A 14792-nucleotide genomic window follows, 5' to 3' on the forward strand; every position below is an offset into this window, starting at 1 on the left:
TCTGTGTGTTTTCATCTTCTTTGTTTGAATGTGATTTGTTTGTTTCTGTATGTCTATGTTTGTCCTTATCAACGTTTGTCCCTATAAATGCATTTCACATTATAAACTGCTTTGACCCTATAAACAATATGAGGCCACCCTTGTTCGATTCCCCAAGTGTCATGCCCATGTTAAATTCCCATTGTCCCTAGACATGCCCACCCACATGAAATTCCCATAGACCCCATAGTGCCGGGACACGTTTTTGACTGAGACTTCTATAGACCCTAAACAGCCCCCATATACTACTTATATATATAATAAGTATGTGATGAGTTATCCTCCCTGAACAATCTTCCGATGCTCAATTTCCAAAACCTTAGCCACCGCTTTTGACTCGATTTTCAACGTTGTTTATTTTTAGATGTCCTCTTTAGTCTTGTCCTGTTTTTCCTAAACTTGAGTGTCACTTAATTATTCAAATCTTGTGCCATGTTTTTGCAAGAAAAGAAAAGCCATTGCCAAATGTTTACATATTTATTTTTTCGGCAAGTTAGATTAAATCAGAGAAACATATATTTGTTTTTTCTTCTATCCTTAATAACCAACCTGAAGAAATGATATGTTCTAATTTCACGTCTGAATGATGTTGTATCATGAATGATGTTGTATCATGAATGATGTCGTAACATGAATGATGTTGTATCATGAATGATATTGTATCAATAATGATGTTGTATCATAAATGATCTCGTATCATAAATGATCTCGTATCATGAATGATGTTGTATCATGAATGATCTTGTATCATGAATGATGTTATATCATGAATGATCTCATATCATGAATGATGTTGTATCATGAATGATATTGTATCATGAATGATCTCGTATCATAAATGATGTTGTGTCATGAATGATATCGTATCATGAAATTATATGCTGTATTTAAATGTCAATGTGCTGTTTTTCATTCTCTCGTTATAGATTTTATCAAATTCTTCGCTCTGATTAACTGTAAACCAATTCTTCCAATCACCAACTTCTCCTGCAACAGAAAAGTATGAAATGTAAGTTTCAAACTACATTGCCACAACAGAATATTTTTAAAAACTTTTAATCGGTACTGCACAGCCAGTAGTATGCTGACTTGACGTTAAACTCTATACATAAATACATACATACGTACGTACATACATACATACATACATACATACATACATACATACATACATACATACATACGTACGTACGTACGTACGTACGTACGTACATACATACATACATACATACATACATACATACATACATACATACATATTTCACGAGAGTTATTTTAGTTCTTAAAAAATTCTGAGGAAAGAACCAAAATATTTCTACAACTCAAATGTCAGAAGTAGTTCACAAAGCGGAAAGTGTCCAAAAAAGTAATTAGATCAAAGTTTTAGAGTACGATATAACCTTTGTTTTGGAGAGATATTCTCAGTAGTAGCTGGGTTTTTTCCTTACACTGGAAGTTGTATGTTGTGCCATTTGGAGTTATTTAAAATTACATGGATTTCAAATTCTTTTTTCCTGGAGAATAAGTGTGCTCATATGAAATTCCAGAGCAAAGACATCTCTTACACAAATCTATTTGGATTTCCAAAACCGGAGTGATATTTCTTGTTTCTACAAAGAACTATAGACTTTAATACTACAAATTACAGCATACATTATTGTCTTCCATCCTGGATTCTTCGTTGGGACTCGAACTCGAAATCATCAGAACATTTTTGTTATTAGGACCACTAAAATTTTATTCGTGGATTATTCTTGGATTATTTTTGGATTTGATTCTTAAAACCGTAAGTTCGTATTTTTTCATTTTTTACAGAATTTTTCCAGGGAAATAAATTATTATGATTTCTTCAAAGTATGTAGTTTTCACTCTTTCTTGTGTTATTGTTTATTGGAGCCTAAACACTTAACATAAAAGTATTTATACAGGCAATACTAAAAGTGAAGTCGGGTGTGATACACAATTGCAAAACGTAATTGCATTGGAAAAAAATAATAGTGAATTGTGTTCAAGTTACCTTTTCGATAAATAAAGGATTTCCCAGTTTGACTAAATTTTCTTGATGTGTCCATTTTTATATTTTCGTTAGCTTCCTTAAGATTAGAAAATTCACACTTTTCTGCTACAGTTTCGATAAAACTAGGGTCCATGTTCGCTCCCAGAAATTCGGCCAGCCTTGAAATCTCTCTCGTTGGGTCCTGCAATGATAACCAGATGAACATGCATTTTCTGATATACATGTCACAGCACTTCATGTATCTTCTTCCACTATGCCTATATAACATGGTAGACACTATACAATGTCCCTCTCTTAAAAGCAGATGAAAAAATGTTTCCTTAACATCTGTAATTCTCCAGGTGTAACATTGTATAGGATTGCATCAATGTGGTAAATTATCATTTTTTCGACAATTGTTTAAGAAATATCCCCTAAAATGGGTCAGATCTGTATCAATCGAACACATAGACTGCAACAGCTTCAGTAATAGAATGGGAAGAACACTTTCGAAATACCGCCTGTTGGATAATTTTCAAGAAAATTCCAAAGCCATAAGAAGCAGGAAAACGTGTAAAGATGGAATCAGTATTTACCGGAATTTCCGTTGCATGGGCCCTCGTCTGCTATAAGTCAAACTTATTTCCATATAAATACTGGAATCACAAGATATACTATGTTTGGGCCGTTTCAATATTTTCGTTATATATGACATGAAAAGAAACATCGAGTCTAAAGTGCAAACACATTACCTGTTTTATGTCCTCGTAATGTAAAGTGATGATAGGAAATTCCGGATGGTCTCTCAAAAATTGTTCAAATTCCTGAACAAACTCAAACCAGGGATAATGGAAATCTGAAAAATATACGGTTGTCCTGTATTCAAGAAACATTAGTGATTATTACAGTGAACGGCGATCTGCAACTAACACTCAATGCCTGATAGTTAAAATATCACATCGCAGGTAATAATATTGCCATCCATTAACCGTGTGGTCCACTAGTAATAGGCCGTAGTGCCATTGAATTGTAGTGTCTGAACGTCAGTTAACGGCTGTTAATTGCGATTTTATAGGACTGATTCTAAGTTTGTATCGATCAGTACGTGAGAGCTACGAAAGCTAGAGTTTCTTTATTTCACATTCATAATTAGAATTAAGATGCGAAGACTTAAATTCTACGTCGTGTGTTATCTGGATATTCCGTGCTTATGATACACAATGACTTCGGTTTGTTCTTACTTTGAATAATGATATGATGGGGTGCGTGGGTGATGGGTACCCTACAAGTTTCGCATTTGCAATAGTGGAAACAATTAGTTCGTGAAGTCTAAAATTGTAGTTTGAAGACCAATATGGTTTTGATAAACTAAACCTTACGATTGTTTTCTTTAATCATGAGCGGGAGAAAATCCATAAATTCTCCTGGGTAGGCACTCTCCGCCGATTTGAAATGGTTATAGTGGGAGACAGCGACATCCTTTGGGTTTCTAACGGCAAAAATGACTTTGATACGCCTTTGGAACACTTCCAGCGGAAGTGCTTGAAGAGGTAGATGGGTGTTGAGTACACGTGGTGAGGGTAGCGAATCTAGACTGGCTTTACCATTGAATTCAAACATGCCTACATTTTTTGTTCTGACATCATATTCCGCCTTCCCTTTGGTTAGCATTGTCGTTATTTCCCACAGCCAATGAGTTCCTGTAAAGAGCAGATATAAGCATTTCAAATTAAAAGTTCTTCAATTACCCATAACTCTGAATGAATTACCAAATATAAAAAATGTTTAGAAAACTTATCGGTTCTTTATGTAACAATTTACCTCGAAATCCAGAGAGTGAAAATGACTAAGCAGAGCTAGCAGTTTGTTTTATAAGTGCACATCTGAAGTAAAGCTAAGCTGTATACTAGATAACCCGTACTACAAACAGCAATCATACAACAAAATAAAAAGAACTTAACGTTAGTGTAACAATTCCTAGGACATACAAAGCCACTTTTAAATAGCCAATATAATCGGTGATGAAAACGGGAAATTCTTTCTTTTTAAAAAATCTAACCCAATGCAAAAATAAGAAACTTTACAGCACCACCATGACGTAGAGACTATTAACTAAATTCTTCCATCCGGTACCTATAAACACTTTTCCAACATTTTAATCCTCACAATATTCGGATAAGCGCACTCACCTGACTTTGGGAAGGCACATATAAGAACGTCATCATCTCTCATTTGCAAATTTCGGATCGTATCAAGGTGGCTGGCCAGTTCTCCTTGAGGAAATTTAGTTTTCACCATCGTAGCCGGAAGCTGAATTTTTCCACATCCGATAAATGTTAGTGATCGCCCTGCACCATCCGTCAAGGTACGCTCTTCTTCATTACCAGCCATGCTAATAAAATGGGATTTTTATTCAATTACGTATCTAATAAATGAAAAATGATGAATATTGCATAAAGCAATAAAAGGTGTTATGTACCATAATCTCTGGAATCGTTCAAATAACGTTGTGTCTGTCAGTTAAGAAAACGTGCTATTGATTCTGTGAGCGAATCTTGCCGATTATTTGTACACTTTTGTACGGTTCGCCTTTAAACGTATCTAGCATTACTACACTTTTGTTTCTCCAAAATATCATATCGTAATAACAATGTCTTCAAACAATGGAAATAAGGATATACTATTATCGTCACTGTGTCCTTCATCTTAAAATAGTCTATTCCAATATTATTACGTCTTATAAATCGTGCTCTCTCTCTCTCTCTCTCTCACACACACACACACACACAGACAGATGATGATGACAACAAAACGAATATATCACTACATTAACTGAGACAATGAGCAATTGTTTTAACCTATTGTTGTCCCTAAGAAAAAACATGAAATATATTTCTTTGGGATTTCCTGGCGATTTGCCAAACAGGGAAGAATGTTGTATGCATCGTGTAGAAAGGTGCATTTCAGCCTAAATTATATATATATATATATATATATATATATATATATATATATATATATATATATATATATCGGTAAAAGAGCAAACAAGTGCGCCCTTTCCCTCAAGGTCAATACAGATTCCATTCATTTATTTAACATAGAACAAGTTCAAAGGACAAAAATGTTACATTGTCATAACATTTGCAATTACAGGCCTATTTAAAAGCAAATATTGTGCAATTGCTGTGTAAATATTATAAGCATGAAATATAAGTAAAAATGCCTTGCAACATATTTTTTTTGTTGTAATTTCTTTACATATTAAAAGCAATCTTGATTACTTGTATCAAAAATCCATCATGAGGGGAACTGTGCCACCTTCGATATTACTCTTTACCATGTCACAACTCCTTTACCGTCTGATTCCCTTATCATATGACACAACTGTCCGTCGCCTAGGTGTCTGAGATGTGTTAAGTGTTTGTGATTTGCATTTGGAAAAATATCGACAATGTATACCACCTAGTAATGGATTTCTTCCCTTGACGCAAATACTAACGCAGGAGAAGCCAACGGTGACTGGAAGTTTTTGTTTTCTTTAGCTTCATTGTAAACCGTGGAAACTTCGTGCCTGTATTTGCATTGTATTCCCATGGGAAATGGATGTTTTTAGTTTTATTATATTCCATTGGGAAATTTCTGTCTTTAGTTTATTTGCATTCTCCTGGGAACTTCTTGTTTGTAGCGTCATTGTATTCCCGTGGAAACTTTGTGCTTGTAGTTTCTTTGAATTATTATATAGAGGATATTTGCTTGAATCGAGTAAATAACGGATATATTTCGTCAAGTGGATGAAATACTCAGTATTTGCACGAGTGGCAAAGCCACGAGTGAAATTACTAGAGTTTTTCACCCATGAGATGAAATGTATCTGTTATTCACTCGTTTCAAGCAAATATTTGTTTTATTTTATGCTCACATACGTTGGCTACCTAAAGTTTGTGACAGTAAATTAGCAGATTTCTTACGGTAATGTCAGCTGTTTACCGTACATGTTCTGCTGTGCTATGTGTACCTGCGCACATCACTTGTCACCTCTGACAGTAATAGTTCTACTGCAGTTTCATCAGTACTCAGTTTTTCCATTTTAATTTTGGTTGCACACGCCACAAGATGACAATGACATGTACATAAGGAAAAAGTAGTTCACTGACAGAAAATCAAAGGGAGGTAAGTATGTTCTGACCCCAAAAAGTAGTTCCTGTATTTAAAAATATTGTTATTTTTTCACTACAGTGAAATATCAATATTATTTTACTTAGAAAATCAAGTAATTCACTGCTTAGTATAAAATAAAAAGTTGTATTATATTCCCGTGGGAAATTTCTTTCTTTAGTTTATTTCTATTCCCCTGGGAACTTCGTGTCTGTAGCTTCATTGTATTCTCCCGGGAACTTCGTGTATGTAGCTTCATTGTATTCCCGTGGGAAATTTGTGTCTTTAGTTTCATTGTATTCGATTTGAAAATTCGTGTCTTTGGTTTCATTATATTTATGTATAACATTCACGAGGAAAGGTGAAAACATATATTATTTGAAAGCGTTTGTATTAAGAGATCGGAAAAACAATATTGTCTTCTTAACCTTAAAGTTCAATTAAGGTCGTATTTTCAAGGTCAAATAGTAAACTCCAAAATTAATATAAAATCTACATATATTTCGATACATATCCAACCATTCTTTGAATTTCCATAAAAGCAAAACTTCTACTGCCTTCATTTTATCATTTGATGGCTGTTCAAAGATTGACGGGCCTTCTGAAATGCATGAATGGTAAGAAAAGGTCAAGGTCAGCAAGTTTGGTCTCATGAGTAAAATATTAACTGTCTAAAAGGTTTAGCATGTTGCAAGTTATACGCCTGTCATAGATCCTTTAATGTAAACTGTAATCAAATTATGCTGCTGTCATAGATCCTTCAATGAAAACTGTAATCAAGTTATACTGCTGTCATAGATCCTTTAATGAAAACTGTAATCAAGTTATACGGCTGTCATAGATCCTTTAATGAAAACTGTAATCAAGTTATACGGCTGTCATATATCCTTTAATGAAAACTGTAATCAAATTATACGGCTGTCATAGATCCTTTAATGAAAATTGTAATCAAATTATACGGCTGTCATAGATCCTTTAATGAAAACTGTAATCAGGTTATACTGCTGTCATAGATCCTTCAATGAAAACTGTATTCAAGTTATAGTGCTGTCATAGATCCTTTAATTAAAAATGTAATCAAATTATACACACAGCTGGGAATAAAATAACTTAAAATGTGCGTAGATGAATTAAAATGGAAGTAGGTTTACTGGTATGAAAAGTTCGAGTTAGTGGCGAATATATTGCAATGCTTTTTGGATTTAAAAAAAAAACTAAACTGTTATGCATGGATTAATGCCTGATGTCTTTTAAGAAGGAAATTAATTGGATGGTAGGATTATGGTAGTATCTCTCTTATAATGATGCCATATGTATCACTTCAGAGATTGAAACCTGCGCGGAAAATGAAAAGTGAAGTAGAAAACAGCCATGCAGTTCTTTATCATTCAAACAATGGTGTTCTTATCTTCATGACATCCTTATCTTCATGGCAGCATTATCTTTATTACACCATATACTGATGACATCATTATCTTTGTGGCATCGTTATCTTTATAAAATCATTTTTTTTTTGTTTTTGCATCATTATCTTCTTGCTGTCATAATCTTCATGGAATCCTTATTGTAATGTTACCCTCTTAGTAAGAGGGGTGGTTAATTGGACTTGGTTGGCGTTATCTAGAGGATGACCTCCCTCGATAGTATAGCCCGGTGGGAACGGAAAGATACCATTTCAACAGAGAACTTGGCGATACTATTGGGAAGAAATAATACAATACAAGCCCCCTTAGACAAGAAAAATAACAAAATTTAGTCAATAGCAATTAATAGCAGCAACTCCAATTCAACCTAAGTTATGTCAACAGAATTTAATAGAAGTGTCTAATTTGGATTTATTTCTACATAATAACGAGTGGTGAAAAGAGTGCAATGTCCACGACTGATTGCATCACCTTCCTCCATTCACCCTGTATCAACGTCTTCCTTTTCCCTCGAACCTTCCTATGTATTTATATCATTGTCAAAAGTGTTCTGTTGGGAATCCGAAAATCCCCCCTCCCCGTTATCTTGTTACAGAGGGAGAGAAATGACTTACGACCAAAATACACGAAGGACAGGGTCTCAGAAGAACTTGTTTAAATTGTATTTAAATTTGATGGCAGTTGTCAGTATGTACTGTTTTTGACTCAGAGATTACAATCTAATGGTGGCAAAGACAAAATGAAATCTGAGAACATAAAAGTATTTACTTTTAAGATACTACCATTGATGTGGAGACCAGAAGGTGAGAGGTCCACGTTACAGTGGTCAGCTTGTATCATGGGCTAATATTAGAATTTCAACCAGATTCACCAGCGTAAATGGCTCATGCTGTGGATGATGGATCCAGGCATCAAAGGTCAAGGTCACATTATCAATTTGGGGGCTGGGGATTGGCAGGGGGAAGTGTTACTTTCTTTTCAGATTTACATATTTTAAAGGTCAGGGTTGAATACTCGTATGTTATTGCGCCTGCAAGCACTTGGTCACATGCGAGACGATACATTTACGAAGTTAAGTTATTGTATTCAACAAATTTAAATGCTTTTAAAAGATTTACTTGTTTAGATTCGCATAAGAGCTACTGAAATAGAGTATATATCTTTCGCATTGACCTTTCTCATTGACTTGTGTCCACGACCATGATCAAGATGGGAGAAAAAACTACCAAACTTGTTTATTTTAACCGTACTCACGAAATTGCAACGGAAGTCAGATAATTGACAACTGGCCTAAATTGCCTCATTTTATTGCATGACGAATGCAGTGTCGAGGATTACTATTTATGGAGGTGACACACCTCCTATCTACGAGACTTCTACTGGTATTTAGCAGTTGTTCTCATTAGAAAAATAAAAGTACGACAATATAAAGAAAGAACAAATGAATACATGAATGATATCAGATTAGAAGATGGTAATAGTCGATTTTTATGTTACCATAAAGGAACAGAAATAGCACACTGTTGAAATGTATAAATAGCTTATCCACGTTGGCCACCCCTTGAATCGTGTGATGCAGATGCGGCTAAAGTAGTCGATATTTGTTGGGGTTTTTTCTTCTTCAAGCCACGTGCTTTCAAAAGTATTTTTTTTTCCCTTGTTTTAATTCATCAAGTTATTGGAATTTTTCTGCGAATCCTCATTTGTAAATATTCAAATCACAGATCGCTGCTGCCATGGAAGGAAATGTAAAGGGTATGAAAGGGGGTCTTTTTTTATTCATTTGATGATAAGAAAAATACAACACCTACAGCCGGGTACGCTCCAGTATCAAAGAGCGGACATATAACATCAGAATGTTTCCTATCTAATCAAGGCTCACCTTTTCACGGTTAATTTTTCTGGAACTTGAATTTACAAAAGGGTATGTGTCTTTTATAAAGTTCTGTTCGACTCCCTATAAATACGTAAATGTGATTCAGGAAACTGGTTGGAATTCAAGGGTCATCATTGGAACAGCAGTGTACCTATTCCCTACGACTGTTACCTGGATCTGTATTACTTTTGGGAGAGGTTTCGAAGGGTTAAATTTAGTATTAGTATCGAGAAAATATTTCCTTTTCATCCTCATCTAAATGTTGAAGTTTATATATTATTTGAATCATGAAAATTAATTAAGCTTTATACTGTACATTTTAATATAATTGTTAACACTTTGTTTTTTTTAAATATAAACAAAACGTATTCAGTGAAATCAAATGGTGTCAGAATTATGCCCCAAATAGAGTTGTTACACAAAACTAGACGCTAGACTAAGATTCGTGAACAATCGAGAAAACTAGATAAACGATGTACATGTCGTATTATCACCACGTGGTGGTTACCTTTAAGTAAACACATCAAGGTCAAGGACAGCTACGAGATGTCACTAATCTTGCCCCCATGATTTTATTTTTATCATTTACCTACTTCAAAGCGATAAACCCAATCAAAAACCTATTATTGTATGAGAATCAAAGACAACAACCAACTCATGCACCTGAAATGTATTGAAAATACATCTGCAAAAGTGAAAAGCCAGAAAAATGCAACAATCGTCCTTATTGGCACAATAATAAAGTGGTGTTGATTGCGGTGGAGTTGGGTAGAGGTAGGATGGGGTGGGGTGGGTGATTAAGTAAAGGTTATTCAGATTCAACAAATTTCAACTATAATCTTAGACACTAAAATCTGGCAACACTACGATGGTTAAAGTCATGAGTCTGTCTTTTAAATTTAAAGACTGGAATTTCTTGCCCAGTGATCTACGAACAATCCACATTTTCAAAGAATTCAGTATGCTGTTTCGGTCATGGCCTGGGCCTCTGTGTAAAATGTGCCTTGTTCCATTTTATTTTTGGGGTCAGCGTCAATTCTTCTTTAAGACTTAACGACCAGTAAAATGAACTTGCTGAAATCTCATAGCGACAGCTACGTTGATAAAAATATAAATAAAATAAAATATTAAATGCCTGACATGCGTGAAAAAGAAGTACATGGCTACAAGATATCAATTTGCATAGTAGTGGTTATAAATCATTCGAACAACCAGCGTGTGTCTCTTACGGAACTGTAGAAGATAACTTACCTCAGCCCTTGTCGATGTAAAATCTGTCAACAAGTTAGTTACCTTAGCCTATATATACCTCCTTTACCTGTCAGGTATCTATATCTACCTGACATTACCATATTTTATCTAAAAACAAAGTAGTTCATTTCGTTGCTGGGTTGCATGAATTGCATTATAAATTGTTTCTTGTTAATTTACGCTAATTAAAACCAAACGAAATTTGAAAATATATTGCGGTAATTCTCACCTCAGATTGTTCAGCAAGCACCTGTGCTAGATAAAATAGGTAAAAACCTTGCACCCAAGCGTAATGAGAATTCATTGACGGTCATTCCGTTCTCCCAGGTTGAAACGGGCGCAAAAATATACGCGTTTATTATTTTGGGAAAATAAAAGGTTTTTGTTGGGTTTAACGCCATTTATCTGCAAGAAAGGCTTTACATGGCGGCCAGTATAAATGGTGAAGGCAGACCCGGAGAAACCCCAGGAATAACCACCGACACACGTGAAGCTAATGGAAGCTTTCTCACCTCCCAACACTGGTTGAATCCGTGACTCGAACCCACGCGGAAGGAGTCGAGATGGCAATGATCGGTAAAGGCAAGTGCTATAGACCGCCCAGGGCATTGTGCAATGCTAGTGAAATTTCACATAATTCTTTATATTCATTACACATTCAACACGTATGGATGCTTCCCGATAAAGTCACTAGCAGATGATATTCTGCCTATTTTACCTGCTCATCAATGTGATTAAAAAATATATTAGAACATGAATGCCACGGATAGTACATAATCTTTGTCTCGTGTGACCTTAACCTAATAATAACCTTGACCTTTGAGCTAGGGACTTAATTTCAGAAGATAGTGTGACTAACCAGGTCAAATTCTTTTATTAAATCTCATAGCAATAAATTTATAAGATTTCCTTTAACTGTTTCCTGATAACAAGAATTAGAAATGCCTTTTTAAACTAATGTTAAACCTGAGTGAAGGTTTTCAAACACTTACTGATAGATTTTTAGACAGCAAATAATCTTGATAGAGGTGAAAAATTTGAAATCTAGTCATGAATTATATACTTTTGACAATATGGAAAAAGCACGTTAAAATACAACTTAAAATATCACATCTTGCCCCTTATCATAAAAAAGTATAAAAGGAGCTGTCCTTTTAATTTTCGGGGACAGGAGGCGCACTTTTCTTTGAACAAGAACATTTCTTTTTATTTAACATCAAGATATATTTTTCAACCTCTACAATGAATATAATTAGCCCATTTTCTACAAATCAGAGCTAGATTTCTTTCAAGCTTCTGTGATTGGGAATTTTATTTCAAAAGATCATAGGTAATGCTTCAAATGTTTTCAAATTTCTATCTAACTTAGATGATTATTCAGATCAGTTAATATCGGAAATAAAAACTCAACTTTTAGTCAGTAAATTGTACATCTGGAAATTTTCGACATGCAAAATTACTGTTTCAGTTGGGATTGTTAAATACTTTACTGTATATGGTAGCAACATTAGTAAAGAAGTCATTAAAACTATTTCCTATTTCTTTGCTATTTTCATTTTCTGAACAACTTTTTTATGCCATTAAAATAAGTACAAATATGGTACATTGTTATAAATATTTCCAAAACTCATTTGTATGACATCATGGTCTAGGATATTGTTAAATAATTCTTTCCTCTTTTCAAATAAAGTTAGTTAGTCTTCTTTTATGTTTAGTTGAGCTTTTTATTTTTTTTATCTCTGATTTCGATTATAATATTTATATCTTCATTCGACCATCCGATATTCTTTTGTGTTTTATTGCTTTGAGTGGTGCATCCTTATTTAAGACCTGCGAAATATATTTTGTTGTGCGAGTCAGCCATTAACAGCACCAGTATCAAATCCATGTAACAAATAACAAGGAAACAGTGTCAAATCCATGTAACAACTAACAAGGAAACAGTGTCAAATTCATGTGTCAAAGGAAACGGTGTCAAATTCATGTGTCAAAGGAAACAGTGTCAAATCCATGTGTCAAAGGAAACAGTGTCAAATCCATGTGTCTAAGGAAACTGTGTCAAATCCATGTATCTAAGGAAACTGTGTCAAATCCATGTGTGAAAGGAAACTGTGTCAAATCCATGTGTCAAAGAAAACTGTGTCAAATCCATGTGTCAAAGGAAACGGTGTCAAATCCATGTGTCAAAGGAAACTGTGTCAAATCCATGTGTCAAAGGAAACTCTGTCAAATCCATGTGTCAAATAACATGGAACCTCGTTTGACTTTGCAGAATAACATATAAACTCACTTATAAAATCCAATTGCACACACATATCTGCCATGACATAATGTACCAGAAAATATGTCGTTTGTTAGGAGTAATCAGTCGAATAAACAACACAGACTCTGATCTGCAAGTACATTATGGAAAATTCTGCTTTTGAGTTAGTCACATGTGTCATGTTGTGTGCCAAAATTTGCTAACAATTAATGCCTCATGTTTAACAATGTCTTCTGACAGAATTTGTAATTCAAAGTACTTTGGGTAATTTCAATGCGTGTTATATAATATTACGACTTTAGACCGATTCTGAAACAGTGAAACAACCTGTCAGTGAATTAGCCATTGTGTTTCTGTTAAATTCGCGGTTACTTCATAGATAACCTTGCCACGGTGGTTAGAAACTCTGTTTTGCAATTAGCGGTTTTGTCACCGGTCGGCTTAGACATAGAGACTGGAAACCCGACACTATAACATATCAGTGATGCTACCCCAGACAGTTTTCAAAGAGACCACCAGTATCCAATCAAAACTAGGATAGTCAAATTTTGGGGAGGGCTTTTCACGCAGCCAGACCTTATTCTGTTATATTTATTGTGAACAAATCAGTGCATGTCTGGACATTGGCAAGAGCAGATCATAGGAAAGTTGGAGACACTAGACTGCGCTCCGAGTGCCAAAGTTGTGCGCTCGTTAAAAGGGGGAGGGGGGAGGGAGTTCTAGGAACTTCAGACGAGAAGGAAGCTTTCCGGGTGGGATAGGACGCCACCTTATGATTAGAGAAGAGACGAGGAGAGCAAGTGGAATTAGGCAGCTGGAGATGGAAACAAAGGTATCGGAAGTACCGGCAATGATGCAGGTAGAACGGAAAATAAGGTACCCGAACTACAGATATGGAGACCGGGATGGAAACAATGATACCGGAAATACCGACAAGGACAGCCGGGAGAACGGAAACAAGGGTAACAAAAGTACCAACAAAGGAATACAAGGAGAAAGTTGCACACGAGTAACACAGAAGGGACATGGGAAGGAAACACTCACCTTTAATTTAGAATGAAGAAATAATTGGCAATTTGAATAGGTCTGGTATTGATTGGAAGCAATTGCATTGTTAATTGTCCTGTAATTGTTGAATACCGAGATACAGTTTATTAAAATGTTATACCTTTCACCTTTTTATATTTTATACACCTAGACCATCGGCTTTGCTGACTGGGGGCTCTGAGCTATTTAAAACTTTTAATTGTCCGTCCTTCTCCGGGGTTAGTTATAATTGCGCAGGGGGGCAAGTGACAACAGGGTACTATTGAATAAGACCTTTCATGACGCTTCAGAGGACGTTCTCTTATTCGGATGTGTAATCCATATATGGCTTTTACTCAAATTTGACAATTCCAAAAAGTCACAAATTCATCTCCATTTTTGACTTTTCCATATTCTTTTGTATGCACATGTCAGTCTCATAATTACATTTATCCATTCTGTAACCATGACAATCGCATATTCCAATATTCAAATTTTACTTTAAAAAATTAATGGGCTTAGTCTGACTTTCATTTGGTTTGTATAAATTATTTTGTAATACACAGGTATCTTACATGACAATTTTATTTATAAATTTCTTTAGTGAGCAAAATAATTTATATTTAAGTTATGTTATTACAATGATAATCCAATGATGTACGTGTCTACCAATAACACACAACTTTTATTAATTGCTTCACAAACTTATTAATTTTTTTCTGATCTAATAACTCCATGTTAACGATAATTTCAGTGTTT

The 14792-nt window shown here is 34.8% G+C and overlaps 1 protein-coding gene across 1 annotated transcript; it reads right to left on the reverse strand.

The window, feature by feature from the left end:
• Positions 1-501: 501 nt before the first annotated feature.
• On the reverse strand, positions 502-10766 carry LOC149792467 (sulfotransferase 1A2-like). Its single transcript, XM_089969398.1, has 6 exons — positions 10745-10766; positions 4225-4427; positions 3415-3735; positions 2788-2891; positions 2057-2237; positions 502-1026 (listed from the first exon to the last, which is right to left on the reverse strand). Exons 2-6 carry the CDS (start codon positions 4424-4426, stop codon positions 914-916), a joined length of 921 nt encoding a protein of 306 aa, XP_089825524.1. The 5' UTR covers position 4427; positions 10745-10766; the 3' UTR covers positions 502-913.
• Between the last annotated feature and the right edge of the window lie 4026 nt (positions 10767-14792).

This window comes from Sinohyriopsis cumingii, chromosome 9, assembly GCF_028554795.1.
Source record: "Sinohyriopsis cumingii isolate HCF-2022 chromosome 9, ASM2855479v2, whole genome shotgun sequence".
NCBI classification, from domain to species: Eukaryota; Metazoa; Mollusca; class Bivalvia; order Unionida; family Unionidae; genus Sinohyriopsis; species Sinohyriopsis cumingii.